The 18351-nt window shown below is 39.8% G+C and overlaps 1 protein-coding gene across 1 annotated transcript in view; it reads right to left on the bottom strand.

The window, feature by feature from the left end:
• The window catches only part of ass1 (argininosuccinate synthase 1), a 227648-nt gene that overhangs the window by 198366 nt on the left and 10931 nt on the right, over positions 1–18351 (bottom strand). The window contains exons 3-8 of the mRNA XM_057818992.1: positions 13259–13327; positions 9288–9476; positions 3175–3231; positions 3002–3076; positions 177–247; positions 63–93 (exon numbers count right to left, since the gene is read on the bottom strand). Coding sequence (XP_057674975.1) covers positions 63–93; positions 177–247; positions 3002–3076; positions 3175–3231; positions 9288–9476; positions 13259–13327 — 492 coding nt within the window. The remainder of the gene's footprint in view (positions 1–62; positions 94–176; positions 248–3001; positions 3077–3174; positions 3232–9287; positions 9477–13258; positions 13328–18351) is intronic.

The raw sequence follows: 18351 nt of genomic DNA, 5'->3' as shown, positions 1-18351 counted from the left end.
ACCCCTCTCCTCTCAACAACAACAACAACAAAATAATAAAAAGAATAATAGACACAGCATACCTTAGGGTTTTCCAGGATGCCGGACTCATAGCTGTTAAGAAACAAAGTTAATATTGGGGGAAAAAATTATAAGCATAATCTACTTTATGGACAATGTGGTTTAAATGGGCCTACCTTATATGCATAAGATTAGCGTCCATGCTCCAGGGGGCTCGTGGAGTGACGGGCACAGGGATGCCTTGTTTCTACGTTTCAACGGAAATGCACAATGTCCATAATTGATTAGAGACAGATAACAGACTCCAAGGTATATGTATAAATTAGTTACCAGGTCAAGTGAATATAATGGTATTGTCTGACTTCCACTTAATTGGTGGAGTGTTCGAGGAAAAAAAAAAAGTTGTTTTCTGTCACTCAAATATATGCAAGAGAAACCTTTAGTGCAAGGCTGAACAATTAAATGCTTAGCCACTAGATGGCAGAATTAAAGCATTAACAGTGTCACCACCTGTTGTCATGAATACAACCAAATACGTACAGTATTCGTGTTAATCAAGACCCGAGCATTATGTAGTTACCTCCCAAAGCATGTTTTTGGGAAACATAAAAAAATAAAAAATAAAAAAACCAGCATGTTTGCTCAGCCATTAAATTGTCAAGCAAACCCAATAATGCTGTCAACAGTTTGTGAGATAAATAAATCAATAAATAACACTGTGAAACTGCTGAGACTATCTAAAATTTCATTCTGAATCAAACTAGAATGGCATGTTGATTCAAAAAATCCAGTTATTTTCTGTCACAAGTTTTTCACATCTTACCAACTTGTTAATACTGTACTTGCACACAATTATATTTACAGTAGTCATATCTTTTGTAAAAACATAATTGTGTTAAATAAAACATTGAATTCGTGCCTGTATTTCAATACAGTATCTTAACATTTTTATTTTTAAAACAAGCACATATGTTAAGTATAGTAATTATAATATTTTTTTTAAACGAAAACAGGGATCCTATAGTTAGAAAACTTGACGTGATGAAAACAAATAAATCAGTTTTGAATTCTGCATCCAAAAATTTGTTCAAAACAGCTGTGAAACCTAAATTAAAATGAAATAACACCCCCTCGTTGGGACTGACTAATTTCTGAAAAAATACACTATATATATAAAAAATATAAATAAATCCGGTCCAGAACTTTAAACATTTCGTGACAACGTTAAATGCCAAACCGTGAGGAGTCTTGAACAAGTGAGCCAAACGGATGCACACCGCCCTCTAGTGTACAAACTGCATAACGACAATCACGTAAACGATGTGGCCTCACCATTGGCCTCAAAGCTTAGGTAACAGTCATATACAGTGGGGCAAATAAGTTTTTAGTCAAGTTCTCCTACTTGAAAAAATTAGAGAGGCCTGTAATTGTCAACATGGGTAAACCTCAACCATGAGAGACAGAATGTGAAAAAAAAACAGAAAATCACATTGTTTGATTTTTAAAGAATTTATTTCCAAATTAGAGTGGAAAATAAGTATTTGGTCACCTACAAACAAGCAAGATTTCTGGCTGTCAATGAGGTCTAACTTCTTCTAACGATGCCTAACGAGGTCTAACGACGCTCCACTCGTTACCTGTATTAATTGCACCTGTTTTAACTCATTATCGGTATAAAAGACACCTGTCCACAACCTCAGTCAGTCACACCCCAAACTCCACTATGGCCAAGACCAAAGAGCTGTCGAAGGACGCCAGGGAAAAAATTGTAGACCTGCACCAGGCTGGGAAGACTGAATCTGCAATAGGTAAAACGCTTGGTGTAAAGAAATCAACTGTGGAAGCAATTATTAGAAAATGGAAGACATACAAGACCACTGATAATCTCCCTCGATCTGGGGCTCTATGCAAGATCTCACCCTGTGGCGTCAAAATGATAACAAGAACGGTGAGCAAAAATCCCAGAACCACATGGGGGGACCTAGTGAATGACCTACAGAGAGCTGGGACACCAGTAACAAAGGCTACTATCAGTAACACAATGCGCCACCAGGGACTCAAATCCTGCACTGCCAGACGTGTCCCCCTGCTGAAGAAGGTACATGTCCAGGCCCGTCTGCAGTTCGCTAGAGAGCGTCTGGATGATCCAGAAGAGGATTGGGAGAATGTGTTATGGTCAGATAAAACCAAAATAGAACTTTATGGTAGAAACACAGGTTCTCGTGTTTGAAGGAGAAAGAATACTGAATTGCATCTGAAGAACACTGTACCCCCTGTGAAGCATGGGGGTGGAACCATCATACTTTGGGGCTGTTTTTCTGCAAAGGGACCAGGACGACTGATCTGTGTAAAGGTAAGAATGAATGGGCCATGTATCGAGAGATTTTGAGTGAAAATCTCCTTCCATCAGCAAGGGCATTGAAGATGAGACGTGGCTGGGTCTTTCAGCATGACAATGATCCCAAACACACAGCCAGGGCAACAAAGGAGTGGCTTCGTAAGAAGCATTTCAAGATCCTGGAATGGCCTAGCCAGTCTCCAGATCTCAACCCCATAGAAAATATGTGGAGGGAGTTGAAAGTCCGTGTTGCCCAATGACAACCCCAAAACATCACTGCTCTAGGGGAGATCTGCATGGAGGAATGGGCCAAAATACCAGCAACAGTGTGTGAAAAGCTTGTGAAGAGTTACAGAAAATGTTTGGCCTCCGTTATGCCAACAAACGGTACATAACAAAGTATTGAGATGAACTTTTGTTATTGACCAAATACTTATTTTCCACCATGATTTGCAAATAAATTCTTTAAAAATCAAACACTGTGATTTTCTGGGGGTTTTTTCCCACATTGTCTCTCATGGTTGAGGTTTACCCATGTTGACTATTACAGGCCGCTCTAATACTTTTCAAGTGGGAGAACTTACACAATTAGTGGTTGACTTATTTGCCCCACTGTATCTAACCATGTAAGCAACCAAACCAAAAATTATGCTACTGTCATACCTCTGCATATTCCAACAGGTCTATTCTCCCTCGGAAACGGTTGTAGAACTCAGGAATCCTCCAGGGTGCAATTATCTGCAAAGCACACACAGACAAGTGGATGAGTGTGCGTTCCTGGCACAGGGCTACATTAGGTTCTCCTCTCCACAAATCCATCATGTGAACTGACTCACCTTAACCCCAGGATAAAGTGCATAGAAAGTGAGCTCAAAACGGATCTGGTCATTGCCCTGAAGGGAAAAAAAAAAAAACAGAAAACAAAGTAATCTGGCTCCCAGGCGAGTTTGGCACCACTGACAAAACCATGCTGCCTCATGCAATGGCAGCCAGGAGTTAAATGTTTCAGGTCATCGAGCAAATTTTTTAATATTTCAAAAAGGTGACTCAAGTAAATACAAATTATTTTTTAAATTATCGTCTTATTGATCAAAAGGGAACAAAATATACCTGATCTAATCCTTTGTGAAAAAGTAATTTCCCCACCTTGTTAAAACTAGGGGTGAGCCATTTTATCGAAAAGGTGATATATCGCCATACTTTGTAGACCAAAAGTTTATCGATATTAGCGGAGCAACGGTTTGCGGTTCAAGGCCGAACCGTACTGTTCGCCCTGTACGGTTCAATATGTCTTTATGAACGGTTTTGCAATTAATGTATTCCGAACGCTTGTGGACTGAATTGAGTGTGTGACGTGATGCACCACTGTGAAGAAATTCCCGCCCCGCAAGTAAATGTCGGATCGCTGTCAAGTACCTGTGTATTAGAAGCCGAGTAACGCCCTCTCTCGCGTACGAGCTGAGGAGTGGAGAGACCGAATTTTGAGGAAGCACTGGCTTCTTTCAAATCTGCGGTGTGGCAACATTTTGGTTTCCCTGTGGACTACAATGAGGAGGGGGAGATAAAATTGAAGAAAAAAAAAATTGCAAGCATTGCTCAGCGCTTGTTCCCCATTGTTGAGGTGGTTGCAGCTCAACGTTGCATTCGTAGAAGAATTGACGGAGAATAAGTTGTCTTTTAGCCAAAAAGTTTAATTTCCACTGACATGCGGATACATCCTCTCTCATTGCTGTCTTCACAGGCAATCCCACAAAATTAAAGTAATAAAAGTCAAACACGAACAAGTAAAAAAAGTAGCACTTTAGACAATTAAGTCCCATCCTGCCCTCTTGTGGCGAAAAGATAATATGTCAATAATAACAAGCAATAGGAACATTATTTCAACATCAACTGAGGACACATTTATGAATACAAAACATTTCCTCCACCATTTCTCTCAACACCCATGCTAATGGTAACACTTTTATAACATGACTCCAACACCTCAGCCGGTACCACCCACAGATATCACTTTCTCAGGGTAGGACAACCCCGATGATGACACCAGTGAAAACACACAGCGGGCTTCGTTAATTTATTTGCAACGCTTGACCCACGTTACATCGTTCCCTCGCGGACATATTTTTTCCAACAACATAATCCCCGACATTTATGAAATCGCACGCAAAGCCATTGAAGATGATTTCGCTGAAGCACATAGTTTCGCCCTGACCACTGATGGTTCGACGTCCCGTGCTCCAGAGTGCTACTACCTAACTGTGACGGTCCACTATAATTCATACCTGTCAAATTGTACTGTCTCATCGTAATTTGTACAAGTGAGCACTCATTTTTAAATGTGTACACCGTACGTTACGTTCAAAATCTGCACGTTTATCGTGCATTACGTTTTTTTTTTTTCATCCGTTCAGATTTGGTCACCGTTTCTGCAACGAGAAAATGCGTTGGTTGAATGACGCGAGAAAAGTCAGAGACTCTGAGAGGGAGGAGTGTTGAGACGCTGTAGCAAACGCGATGCTAGGATAGGTGGCTCCAATATTACCTGACTTAGCCGACAACATACAATCTACGCCTAGATATCTCATGCATATAGAACTATATGCGAAATGACAGACTCGGTAGCATTAGTAAACAGCCGCCATTTTAGAGCAGTAAACTTCTCAGAAAGGCTCTGTTGTAGTAAACCTTACGAGCGAAACTAGGCAACTTTTTATCTAAAATACTCCTAAATTGGCAAAATCTTGACTTGAGTCTATCTTTAAAGGATGAAACAGTTTTAAAATTTTCACATGTCGAAAGCAGAGAGAAGGGAACTAATGCAAAAACGGGAGCAATTTTATCAACTTTAACGGTTGATTCATAACATTAAATGACCTCCAAACATAGCAAAGGTTACTATGTTTTTGGGTTTGTTTGTTTAAAAAAACATGAAAGGTATCACCAGTTACTTTGCCAAGTAACTTTTTTACTACCGTGTGAATATTTCAGTAGTCAGTCACTACACTAGCCAAAGAGCTAAGAGGCATTTTAACAGTCGAAAATGTTTACATTTTAAGTGTTTATTTCATTTTTTAAAAGCAAAATAAAGGCAGTTAAAAAGAAAAAAAAAATGCAAAACGCAAACCGAAACCGTGATCCCAAAACCGAGGTTCAAACCGAACCATGGGCTAACTGAACCGCTGCACCCCTAATCGATATGCAGACCTGTGCAGGCGAGCTAGGCAACTGCCTAAGGGCGCAGCAGAGTCCAAAAGGGCATCAAGAAAAATATTCAATATTTGATGATAGGAGTATTCAAAAAATTATACAAAACAATAAAACAAAAAAGCACCAAAACCATTCATAATAAGTCTTTGAATAATAATGAAATATTTTTTCTAGTGTGCCTTCTGCCCGTTTCTTGTGATGCGATGATTTCACCACAGACCCTAGTCTCACTCACCACCCAGCAGACCAGCGAGCTACTTGAAGGTGCTATTTTTAACCGCAGTTTAATTTTAGCCTCCGCAATTGAGAGACGTTACGGCGACAATTCGCCTTCATGAAAAGACAAAAGCCCTCCGGGTCCACAAAGTCCAGCAAAGAAGTGCACCTTCCAAAACAACTGTCATATGAAAGTGCAATAGATGCTTTTGCATCAGTGATGACAAGGTAAGGTTATAGGTTAAGGTGAAAAAAAGTTGCATTTTAAAGTGTTCTGCAGTCTTTATATAGGTTTGTGTGGGTGGGTGTTAATCATATTGTAATAAAAATTGTAATTTATTTAATGCATTTGTTTTTTAAGTGTTTTTATGGATACTTTTGAATAGTTATTAGAGCATTTTTCTTTTAATTTCTGCACTTTTTCGTTCTGTTTTTATATAATAAATTACAAAGAGATAAAGTGCTTTTTCAGTGTGAGTGTTTAAATATATGTGGTGAAAATAGGGGGGGGGGGGCAACAAATATGTTGCCTAGGGCACCAAATTGGTCAGGAACGGCCCTGTTGATATGCTCCCACCAAGAATCAAGATATCGCTTTGAAAAGAAGTCACTGTTTAAAAAAAAAAAAAAGAAAAAAAAAACAGGTTCTTACCAATATTTCAATAGTGTCTAGGTTAGCTCACTGGCTGCCAGTGACAGCACTAGACATCCACTTCATTTTGACTGGACTGGACGTCTAGCGCCGTCAACGTCAATGAAACCAAAGCGTTCACCGCCAGTCTTTTGCGGGTATTTACAGGTCACTCGCTGTTCATTTTAGGGCATTTTCAGGTTACATCCTGTTGATTTAGAGTCATTTCCTATTTATTTGGGGACATTCTTGAGTCACTACACCTTTTAATCATGCAAAATCAACAGGAAGTTACCTGCAGATGCCCCAAAATCAACAGGAAGTGAACCGTAAATGCCCCAAAAGGAAAATGAAGTGACCATAAATCAACAGGAAATGACGTAAAATGCCCCAAAATGCACTCATTGCCTGGCATTGGCTGCCACAGAAAGCCATAGATGTCAAATCCATTTGAAGTGGAAGGGATGGCACTCATTCATCCATCCATCCATCCATCCATCCATTATCTATCGCTTAATCCTGGGTCGGGTCTCGGGGGCAGCAGTTTTAGCATGGAATCCAGATTTCCTTCTGCTCAGCCACTTCAACCAGCTCCTCCAGCAGGATCCCAAGGCGTTCTTAGGCCAGAGACATAGTCTCTCCAGCATGTCCTGGGTCGCCCCAGGGGCCTCCTGCCAGTGGAACATGCCCGGAACACCTCTTCAGGGAGGCGTCCAGGAGGCATAGGAACCAGATGCTTGAGCCACCTCAGCTGGCTCCTCTCAACGCGGAGGAGTAGCGGCTCGACCCCAAGTCCCTCCCGGATGACCGAGCTTTTCACCCCATCTCTAATGGAGAACCCGGACATCCTGCGGAGGAAACTCATTTCTGCCGCTCATATCCAGGATCTTGTTCTTTTCGTCATGGGGTGAGGGTAGGGACATCGATCGACTGGTAAATCTAGAGCTTCGCCATTTGGCTCAGCTCCTCCTTCACCACTACGGACCGGTGCAGACGCTGCACTAATCCGCCTGTCGATCTCCCACTATCTCGTGCCCTCATTCGTAAACAAAACCCCAAGATACTTGAACTCCTCTACTTGGGGCAGGATCTCATCCCTGAGGACCTGCCACCCTTTTCCGACTGAGGACCATGATCTCAGATTTGGAGGTGCTGATCTTCGTCCCAACTGCTTCACACTTGGCTACAAACCACTCCAGAGAGAGTTGGAGATCACGGCTTAATGAAGCCAACAGCACTACATCATATGCAAAAAGCAGCGATGCAATGTTGAGGCCACCAAACCAGATCCCCTCAATGCTTTGGGTGCGCTTAGAGAAATTCTGTCCATAAAAGTTGTGAAGAGAATCAGTGACAAAGGGCAACCTTGGCAGAGTCCAACCCTCACTGGGAACGAATTCGACTTACTGCTGGAAATGCGGACCAAACTCTGACACCGGTCATACAGGGCCCGAACAGCCTTTACCAAAGGGCCCTGTACCCCGTACTTCCGAAGCACCCCCCACAGGATTCCCCGAGGGACACAGGATGGCACCCTCCCAGTTCAAATGGATTGAACATCTAGTAGTGATAAACTCATTCCAATTCATAGCAGAAGGATGAAAATAGCTTGTTTTACTGTTCATTAGGGATGTCCCAATCCAGGTTTTTGCACTTCCAATCCGATACCGATATTGTTTTGCACTTCCGATCCGATACCGATACTGGCCGATACCCGCCTATCTGAGCATGTATTAAAGTTTAAAGTTATTTAGCCTCCTTACTTAGTTGTCAGACTCATGTTGAAAAGGGTTGTAGTACTCTTGATAACAATTAGCCAGCTAAATTAGGTGAGTTTGAATAACACACAATGGTTGGTAACAAGAAACTAGCCTGTTTATTTAGTGATAAACACAAAACATTACAATAACAAACAGAAATGGCATATTCAGTCAGTAAAACTTGCAAATGATATTGTAAACAGTCTTAAAAAAGCAAAAAACAAAAACAACCTCAGTGGAAAATAAACTATTAACTCAGCATCAGTTCTCTGCTCTTGAACAACTGTAGCAAGGCTTTAAAAAAATCAGTGCAAATAATACTATTTTAAACCAAAAATGCCTTCTACTCCCCAATCTTCTCCACACTTTGTTGCTCCATCTCCATCTATTCTACACACTTCCTTCAGCTGTTTGCCCTGGATGCAGTCCAAACATGATGGGGAGATTTTTTTTTCTGACAAAGACAAGCATTTCAAGATGCTAAGGTGACAGCTGACATTTTTACCGATAAACTTTAAATTCACATTGCAGTCATAATGTAGGAGATGCCACGGAGGTAAATTGGGACGCTAGTGTGCTGAAGGTGTGCCATTGAACGCGGACCGGATTTAGGGAAACCAAAGCAAAAACTGGAATGGATTATGTAAATCGGTGCGCTGGAAAACCTGGACCGTTTTTTGTTGTTGTTTTTTTTTCTTAAACTGGATCGGGAGTCTTGATCGAAATTATTCCGTGTCGGCCGAACCGATACCGATGCACATTTTTTTGCGCATATTGGCGGTTAATCCGATCCAAATATCGGATCGGGACAACCCTACTGTTTACTCGCTGTTTTTTAGAATATCCTAGAGTTCTTTCCTGATCCATGTATCGATAATTGTTGTATCGCCATATCATGAGATCATCGTTATCGTGAGCTTTGTATCGCAAATCGTATCGTATCGTATTGTAAGGTTTACACCCCTAGTTAAAACAAGAGTTAATTTTGGTAAACTACTACTTTTGGAAAGTCAAATTAAATGTCACCTGCCACACTTACTGGTGACAACCAGATTTGTTTAGTGTTTCATTGCCTTGTACTTTTGAAATATGAAATAACAAAGTTGGATCCAATCTAAAACGTCAACTAGCTCACCTTTCCAGTGGCACCGTGCGACACATACTGAGCTCCCTCTCGACGTGCAATCTCAACCTGTCGGCGGGCGATGCAGGGCCGAGCCAGCGCGGTGCCCAGTAAATACCGGTCCTCGTAGACAGCGTTGGCTTGGACAGCGGGCAAGATGAAGTCCTCCACGAACTCGGCGCGAAGGTCTTCAATGAAGACCTGCACGAGAGAAAGAAGTGGCAGTGAGGGAATCCAGAATTGTAGGTTTCCCCTGTTTGATTGCAGATTATTTGTGGGAGAAATTTACTTTAGCTTTTCATAGGTGTCTGCAGTTTTTAAAGAAAAAAAAAATCATTTTAATTGGTTTTAATGTATACAGTGCTACCTTGACTAATAAGTTCACTTGTAGATTGTCACTGACAGCAATAGATGTCCAATCTATTTGAACTGAGAGGGCTGCCAATATATAATAATAATAATAATAATAATAATTGCTGATCTTTACGTTAAATGACAACAAAAAGTCACTTGCCAGATAAAGGGTTAAAAGTCTTAAGTGTCAAAGCACAAGTTTCTTTTTTTTTTTTTTTAAATGACCAAAAATAGTTGTTCTCTCACACTTTTCATTGGTAACATTAACAATATATAATATATATTAGTGTTGTCAAATTTATCACATTAACTGGCGATAATTAATTTTTTTAATTAAACACCTTAAAATTTTTGACGCATGTAACGCATGCACAAAATGACCCGCTCACGCATTGCCTCAAACAGTTAACAATGACGCCGTTTCAGCAAATTGAGAGCGAAAATACAGAGAAATGCAAGTGGACACAGGCGTTCATTGGAACACGCTTATTATTTGTATAAGCTTTGGGAACTCTGTCACAACAACTATAACTGATGTGGCAAGCGACATGGGGAAGAATGACAGGAGACGACCTTTTTCTTAACATGCTTAACATGCTAACACAATTTTTTTTTAAATGGCCTCCTGTTCTAATTTTTTCTTCCCCCAGAAAATTGAGATTTTAAGCTTTCCAATAATGTATCACAAATGCATGTCAGACAATTTTGAACGTTGGCCAAATTGGGGTCTTGGAGCGGAACTTCAAGTCACCTGAGTGTTTTCCGCCATATATATACAGTGAGGAGCAGAAGTATTTGCACACCTTGTGATTTTGCAGGTTCAGTCACTTAGAAAATAGGTAGAGATCTAAAATTTAAATCATAGAATCATTCCCACTTATAAAGACATTATCTAAAAAAATCTGGAACTCAAAATGTATGATTTTTCAATCATTTATTTGTAATTTACTGGGGTTCATAAGTATCTGTACCCCGTAGAACCAGCAATAATTACGACACTCAAAGAGTTGTCAGTCTACCTTAGAAAAAAGTCCACCATTACATGAGTAACCACCCACCCACCACCCGTTTGAGCTCATTATTGTCCCCTGTGCACCCCACAGTCAGTCATAATTCAACTGCTACCATGGGCAAAACCAGAGAGCTTTTGAAAGTCACCAGAGAAAAAGCTCCACAAAGCTGGAAAAGGGTATGAGACTAGGGCTGCAGCTATCGAATATTTTAGTAATCGAGTAATCGACTGAAAATGCTATCGATTAATCGAGTAATCGGATAAAACAAATATATTTTTAGGTGAAGAGCAATTATAAATATACATGAGAAAACAAGACATTTAATCTAATCTTGAACCATTTTCAGTCAATCAATGTCTTTATTTTCAATGTATATTGTTGAAAACAGCCAACAATTGCATCTCAGATGTAGCTAGAATTAAAAAAAAAAAAAAAGACTAATTCACTGCTTTCACTCAAAAAACTTTTAGATCTTATTTAAAAAATATATATATATATATATATATATATTACCTAAAAATGCCGTTATGCTTGATAACACACATCACTTAAAAGTTAGGATTTTTTCCCACGTGTTTCAATTGAATTTCTCTTTGTGTCAAGCCATTTTTAAGTTCTAGTTAAGTTTTAAGTTAGTCTAAACAGTAAGTCCTGATAGGATTTTGAGTTTTTGCAGTGTTCAAAATAAATGTATGATACAGGTTGTACTGGAGCACATTAGGGACCAGTGCTACTTGGTGTTTTATCCAGCAATGACTACTGAGCTAAAATTGATAGTTACCATGATAAAGTTTTTATTTTACACCCTCATCACTCCACAATGCTATGTTATGTTAAAGCCTGTATGTAAGACACGTTAGCCACGCATCGACAGTGGTCATAATTAATTGAAACCTAGCCCTCCGCAGGGCTAACTTTTCGTGAGCTAGTAGCGACAGTAACGTTAATTTTATTTATTAGCGCTTAGCGCTCTTTACTAGCGCTTAGCGCTGTACTGCTTTAAGATGGCGGCTGTTTAATAACGCTGCCCAGACGCGGCCGAGTCTGTCATTGCGCATCTAGTTCAACATACATGTGATCTTTATGAGATGCATCAGACGCTAGCTGTTACCAACGTAGCATCGTGCAGGCTAGTATTTGGCAACGTCGGCGTCGTTTGTGGCGGCTGTCAGCTGCAGTAAGTTTTTTTTTTTTTTTTTCCTTCTTCCTCTCCGCACGTGACAGCGCGTTGTCCCGCATTAAAAGTAGTCCGAGCAAAACGTGATGCTTAGAGCTGTCAAAATAAACGATTACTCGAGGTGAATAAAATTACTCGGATCAGTTTTTAAACTCGAGTTCCTCGAGTTGCTCGAGTACTCGTTTCAGCTCTATATGAGACAAATGGAAAGCAGCTTGGTGAGAATAAACAGTTGGAGCGATTGTTAGAAAATGGAAAAGGCTAAACATGACTGAAAATCTACCTCGGATTGGGGCTCCATGTTAAAACTCTCCTCGTGGGGCATCACTCATGATGAGAAAAGTGAGGACTTAGCCTAGAACTACACGGCAGGAGCTGGAAGAGAGCTGGATGCACAGTTTCAAAGGCTACTGTCTCAGTACAACACTACGGTGCAATGGTTTGAAATCATGCATTGCTCAGAAGGTTCCCCTGTTAAGGCCAGTACATGTGAAGGGCCAGGGAGCATCTGAATGATGCAGAGGGGTGATGGGAGAAAAGTCGTGTGGTCAAATGAGACCAAAGTAAAACTTTTTGGTGCAAACTTTACTTGTTGTGTGTGGAGGAAAAAGAAGGATGAGTAAATTCCCAAGAACACCATCCCCACTGTGAAGTATGTTGGTTGGTGCTATACTTGTATAGCGCTTTTCCACCTTTCAAGGCACTCAAAGCGCTTTACACTACATGGGTGTGGAAATCTCATGCTTTGGGGCTGCTTTTTGGCAAAGAGGACCAGACAACACTACTGTATGAAGCAGAGGATGAATGGTGAAATGTATCATCAGATTTTGAGCCACAACCTCCTCCCCTCAGTCAAAGACTTGAAGATGAGTCATGGCTGGATTTTCAAACATGACAATGATCCGAAGCACACAGCCAAGCTGACCAAGGAGTGGCTGCGTAAAAAGCATATCAAGGTTCTGGAGAGGCCTACCCAGTCTCCAGATGGAGCTAAAATTTTGTGTTTCTCAACGACAGCCCCGAAACCTGACGGATCTAGAGAAGATTTGTGTCGAGGAATCGGCCAGAATGCCTGTTTCAATATGTGAAAACGTGGTGAGGAACTACAGAAAGCGTCTGACCTCTATAGTTGCCAACAAAGGCTTCTGCACTAAATATTACAAATACTTATGAACCCCAGTAAATTACAAATAAGTTATTGAAAAATCATACAATGTGAGTTAAGGATTTTTTTTTATGTCTCTATAAGTGGAAATGCATCTATGATTGAAATTTCAGACCTCTACTTATTTTCTAAGTGGGTGAACTTGCAAAATGACAATGGGTGCAAATACCTCTGCTGCTCACTTTATACAGTACGTGTGTATTCGTATTCCACTCTTTTTTTGTTTTTAGTTTTCTTTTAGGTTTAGTGTAAAGACTTGGTTGACATACAATACCTTTTTGGCACCAAGTGATTTTGCCTTTTTGCGAGCTGCTTCAAAGTCCTCATCTTGTCCAATATTGGCCTACATGAGGGAGAAAAGGGCAATTAAACATCACAGGAATTGAATGCACTCCTGTCATTGAAAATTGTCAGAATTGGAACACGATTAAAATACTTTTACAGTCCGATCATGCATGGCTGAAGATGTCTAATAATAGCCTGTGAAGTTTATGAATGTGATCTCATACAAAAAATCTTACTTGACAAAGATGCATTCATTTTAGAACACAGTCCAATTATCATTTTGTTTGTAGTTTGCTATGAGTTTATGTAATTTTTTTTGCGGAATGGTAATGATGAGGGTTTAATGGCTGCTTATATGGAGGTCTGCACTTCTAAATTAAAAAAATGTTTCTGGTCAAATGTATGAAATGTTTCAGCAACAAAATTATCAAAAACATTGAAAATCCTTTGTATTTTTTATTAGATGAAATACAACTTATTGTTCTAACAGTTTATGGGGCAAATGACTATTTTTGGTGATCAAATTGAAAAAAGAACCACATAAACACCTTGTATCCACATACATGGACACCAAATTTTAGGTCATTTAGGCCACAATATTAACATTTGGCATACACGTGTGAATACAAACATGATGTATGTACAGTGGGGCAAATAACCACCAATTGTGCAAGTTCTCTTACTTGAAAAGATTAGAGAGGCCTGTAATTGTCAACATGGGTAAACCTCAACCATGAGAGACAATGTGGAAAAAAAAAAACCCAGAAAATCACAATGTTTGATTTTTAAAGAATTTATTTGCAAATCATGGTGGAAAATAAGTATTTGGTCACCTACAAACAAGCAGGATTTCTGGCTGTCAAAGAGGTCTAACTTCTTCAAACGAGGTCTAACGAAGATACACTCGTTACCTGTATTAATGGCACCTGTTTTAACTCATTATCGGTATAAAACACACCTGTCCACAATCTCAGTCAGTCACACTCCAAACTCCACTATGGCCAAGACCAAAGAGCTGTCGAAGGACACCAGAGACAAAATTGTAGACCTGCACCAGGCTGGGAAGACTGACTCTGCAATAGGTAAAACGCTTGGTGTAAAGAAATCTACTGTGGGAGTATTTCTTAGAAAATGGAAGACATACAAGACCAATGATAATCTCCCTCGATCTGGGGCTCCATGCAAGATCTCACCCCGTGGCGTCAAAATGATAACAAGAACGGTGAGCAAAAATCCCAGAACCACACGGGGGAACCTAGTGAATGACCTACAGAGACCTGGGACCACAGTAACAAAGGCTACTATCAGTAACACAATGCGCCTCCAGGGACTCAAATCCTGCACTGCTAGACATGTCCCCCTGCTGAAGAAAGTACACGTCCAGGCCCGTCTGCGGTTCGCTAGAGAGCATTTGGATGATCCAGAAGAAGACTGGGAGAATGTGTTATGGTCAGATGAAACCAAAATAGAACTTTTTGGTAGAAACACAGGTTCTCGTGTTTGGAGGAGAAAGAATACTGAATTGCATCCGAAGAACACCATACCCACTGTGAAGCATGGGGTTGGAAACATCATGCTTTGGGGCTGTTTTTCTGCAAAGGGACCAGGACGACTCATCTGTGTAAAGGAAAGAATGAATGGGGCCATGTATCGAGAGATTTTGAGAGAAAATCTCCTTCCATCAGCAAGGGCATTGAAGATGAGACGTGGCTGGGTCTTTCAGCATGACAATGATCCCAAACACACAGCCAGGGCAACAAAGGAGTGGTTTCGTAAGAAGCAGTTCAAGGTCCTGGAGTGGCCTAGCCAGTCTCCAGATCTCAACCCCACAGAAAATATGTGGAGGGAGTTGAAAGTCCGTGTTGCCCAACGACAGCCCCAAAACATCACTGCTCTAGAAGAGATCTGCATGGAGGAATGGGCCAAAATATCAGCAACAGTGTGTGAAAAATTTGTGAAGAGTTACAGAAAACATTTGGCCTCCGTTATTGCCAACAAAGGCTACATAACAAACTATTGAGATGAACTTTTGGTATTGACCAAATACTTATTTTCCACCTTGATTTGCAAATAAATTATTTAAAAATCAAACAATGTGATTTTCTGGGTTTTTTCCCCCACATTCTGTCTCTCATGGTTGAGGTTTACCAATGTTGACAATTACAGGCCTTTCTAATATTTTCAAGTGGGTGAACTAACACAATTAGTGGTGGTGGTTGACTAAATACTTATTTGCCCCACTGTATGTGGAAGCCAGGTTTGAATTATATATTTTATTAATTATTATTTTAATATACATTTTTAGGAATCAATAAAATTACAAATATGTTTTAAAAAATATAACATTACTCTTGATAAATAATATACAGTATGAAAATAAATTAAAAGCAGAAATATACTCTGGTTATGCCCTCCAATAACACCATTTATTTTATTCTATTTTTTTACTGTCATCGTATTTAAAAGATCACATTCCATTAACAATTTTAGACATCCAATCCATTTTGACTGGGAGGGTTGGCAGCAAGAGCGTAGGTTTGCGTAGGGACGGTAGGGACATAACACTACCACCATTTCAGGACGTTCAAATTGTCCCCACCAACTTTTAAGCAACCTTATTTGCATTATATAATAACTTTATATGATATGGGTAATTTAGAATGTCTTCCCAAATGTTGTAAGGATAGAATTGGCCCTACAATTATTAAGTGATTTGTATTATGTTCAGACTTACATTTACATCTTTTGACTTGCTGAATGTGCCAGTCCATGTTTTTCCCTCAAACGCACGTTTGATTGGCCGATGACTTGACCCTCTCACCCCCAAACACACGCACTCACAGCCCCAACAAAAATGCAACATGTCGACAACATGTCCTCCGCCCCCTTTGAATTTTTTTTCCACCACTAGCAGTAGCAGCCACTGTGTAATGTAAATGATGTAAAAAAGAAATCAATGTTGTGGAGGTGGGGAACACACTACTAATTTTGCTACTAAAAGTCCGACCACAGAGTTAACATTAAACTGTGTGAATTTGCTAACCTGCAAAATACAAGTAGGAAGCTGTTAACATTTATTAGACCTACTAAACTTTTATTTTTTTGGTTGATCCCTGACTACGAATTTTTTTTTCAGTTATATTTAATTTCTTTATTTGGACACACAATGTTGAGTGGTTTTAAGACAAATGTTTGGTTTTTTTGCATTCCTGAATAGTTAAGGGATGATTAACACGTGTATGTTAATATAATTTATGTTAAAATATTGCATTTTAAATTTGCAAATAAAATCCAGACATTTATTCTGGAAGTTTTCAAAATGTTTTAGCAGATTTTGAAAACAAAGATCTGAATCGAACAGTTTACCACCTGAACCAACACACGATGTAGTATAAGTCAATACAGATTTATTTTGTTCATCACCTGAACCAATACACATTAAAGTATGAGTCAATACAGATTATTTTGCACTGATAATTTAGCCTATCAATTAATTAGGTTCATATTCATGAGAAATTTAGCCCTGACCCCCGTTCGCCCAAACTGTTTGGTCTTATTAATGTCCCGTCTCCAGCAAAAAGTGGACATGTATGTTATGGTGTTATCTCGTTCCTACCAATGTTGAAACCAAACCTGCACCCTTGGTTGGCAGCGATCATTGGCCTCGCATTGCAGTCAATGGAGTTCCTGAGCTTGCACAGCCTGGTGGTCGCAATCATTCGCTGCCACCTTCAACTACTACAGTCAATTGCAGCAAATGATTTGAAAAAGTATCCTATAAGGGGTAAATGCAGGGGTATAAGTGGCTAGAATTTCTTGCCAGAACTCCTCGACGTGAAGGTCGCCACGGAGCCAGAAATTTTGTTTATTTATTTATTTTCGGGCTGTCAAGTTTATCGCATTAGCGGGCGGTAATTAATTTTTTTAATTAATCATGTTAAAATATTTGACGCAATTAACGCATGCACGGAATGACCCATTCATGCGTTGCCTCAAACAGTTTACAATGGCGCCATTTTAGCACATTGAGGGCGAAAAGGCAGAGTAATGCGAGTGGACACAGGTGTTCATTGGACCACACCTTTTATTGGCTTAACCTTTGGCAGCCACTACTAACTCATGGTGTCTCAACTTCCCATCATGCATTTTAGCAGAGCAAGACACGATGTTTTTCTTAACACGCTTAATTGAACACAACGCAGAACATATTGTATACCATTTGCAGTCACTACTGACAGTCATGGTTTCCCAACTTTCCATCATGCATTTGGGCAGAGTAGGAGACGATCTTTTCCTTAACACACCTAATTGAACACAACGCAGACCATACTGTATACTAGGGTTGTTCCAATCATGTTTGTTTGCTCCCGATCCGATCGTTTTAGTTTGAGTATCTGCCGATCCCAATATTTCCCGATCCGATTGCTTTTTTTGCTCCCGATTCAATTCCAATCATTCCCGATAATTTTTTCCGATCATATACATTTTGGCAATGCATTAAGAAAAAAAATGAATAAAACTCGGACGAATACATACATTCAACATACAGTACATAAGTACTGCATTTGTTTATTATGACAATAAATCCTCAAGATGGCATTTACATTTTTAACATTCTTTCTGTGAGAGGGATCCATGGATAGAAAGACTTGTAATTCTTAAAGGATAAATGTGACTTTGTATATTGTGACTAAATATTGCCATCTAGTGTATTTGTTGAGCTTTCAGTAAATGATACAGTAGCCATTTAACTTCTGCCCAAATGCTTGATGGGAAGTGCAACCATTACTGTGCGTCGTGGTACCAATTGATATATCTTCTCTGCGTTGGGAATAACATAGGGAGTTAAGATCAACTACTACCTTTCTTCCCCACATTGCTTCCCACGATTATTCTAATCGTTGGGAGAGGGATTGTAAGGCTTTAGCCATTTAAAAAAAAGGCTCCAAAGGCTGCCAAAATTCTCTCTACTCATTTTACGCTGCCTTTTAGTTCTATATACTGTATGGGTAAAATGGCGCCATTATAGATTGAACGCGACAATGCGTGAGTGGCTCGTGCAGCGCATGCCTTAATTGTGTT

Source organism: Corythoichthys intestinalis, chromosome 17, assembly GCF_030265065.1.
Source record: "Corythoichthys intestinalis isolate RoL2023-P3 chromosome 17, ASM3026506v1, whole genome shotgun sequence".
In the NCBI taxonomy this organism is placed as follows: Eukaryota; Metazoa; Chordata; class Actinopteri; order Syngnathiformes; family Syngnathidae; genus Corythoichthys; species Corythoichthys intestinalis.
This window is presented reverse-complemented; position numbering and strand designations above follow the sequence as displayed.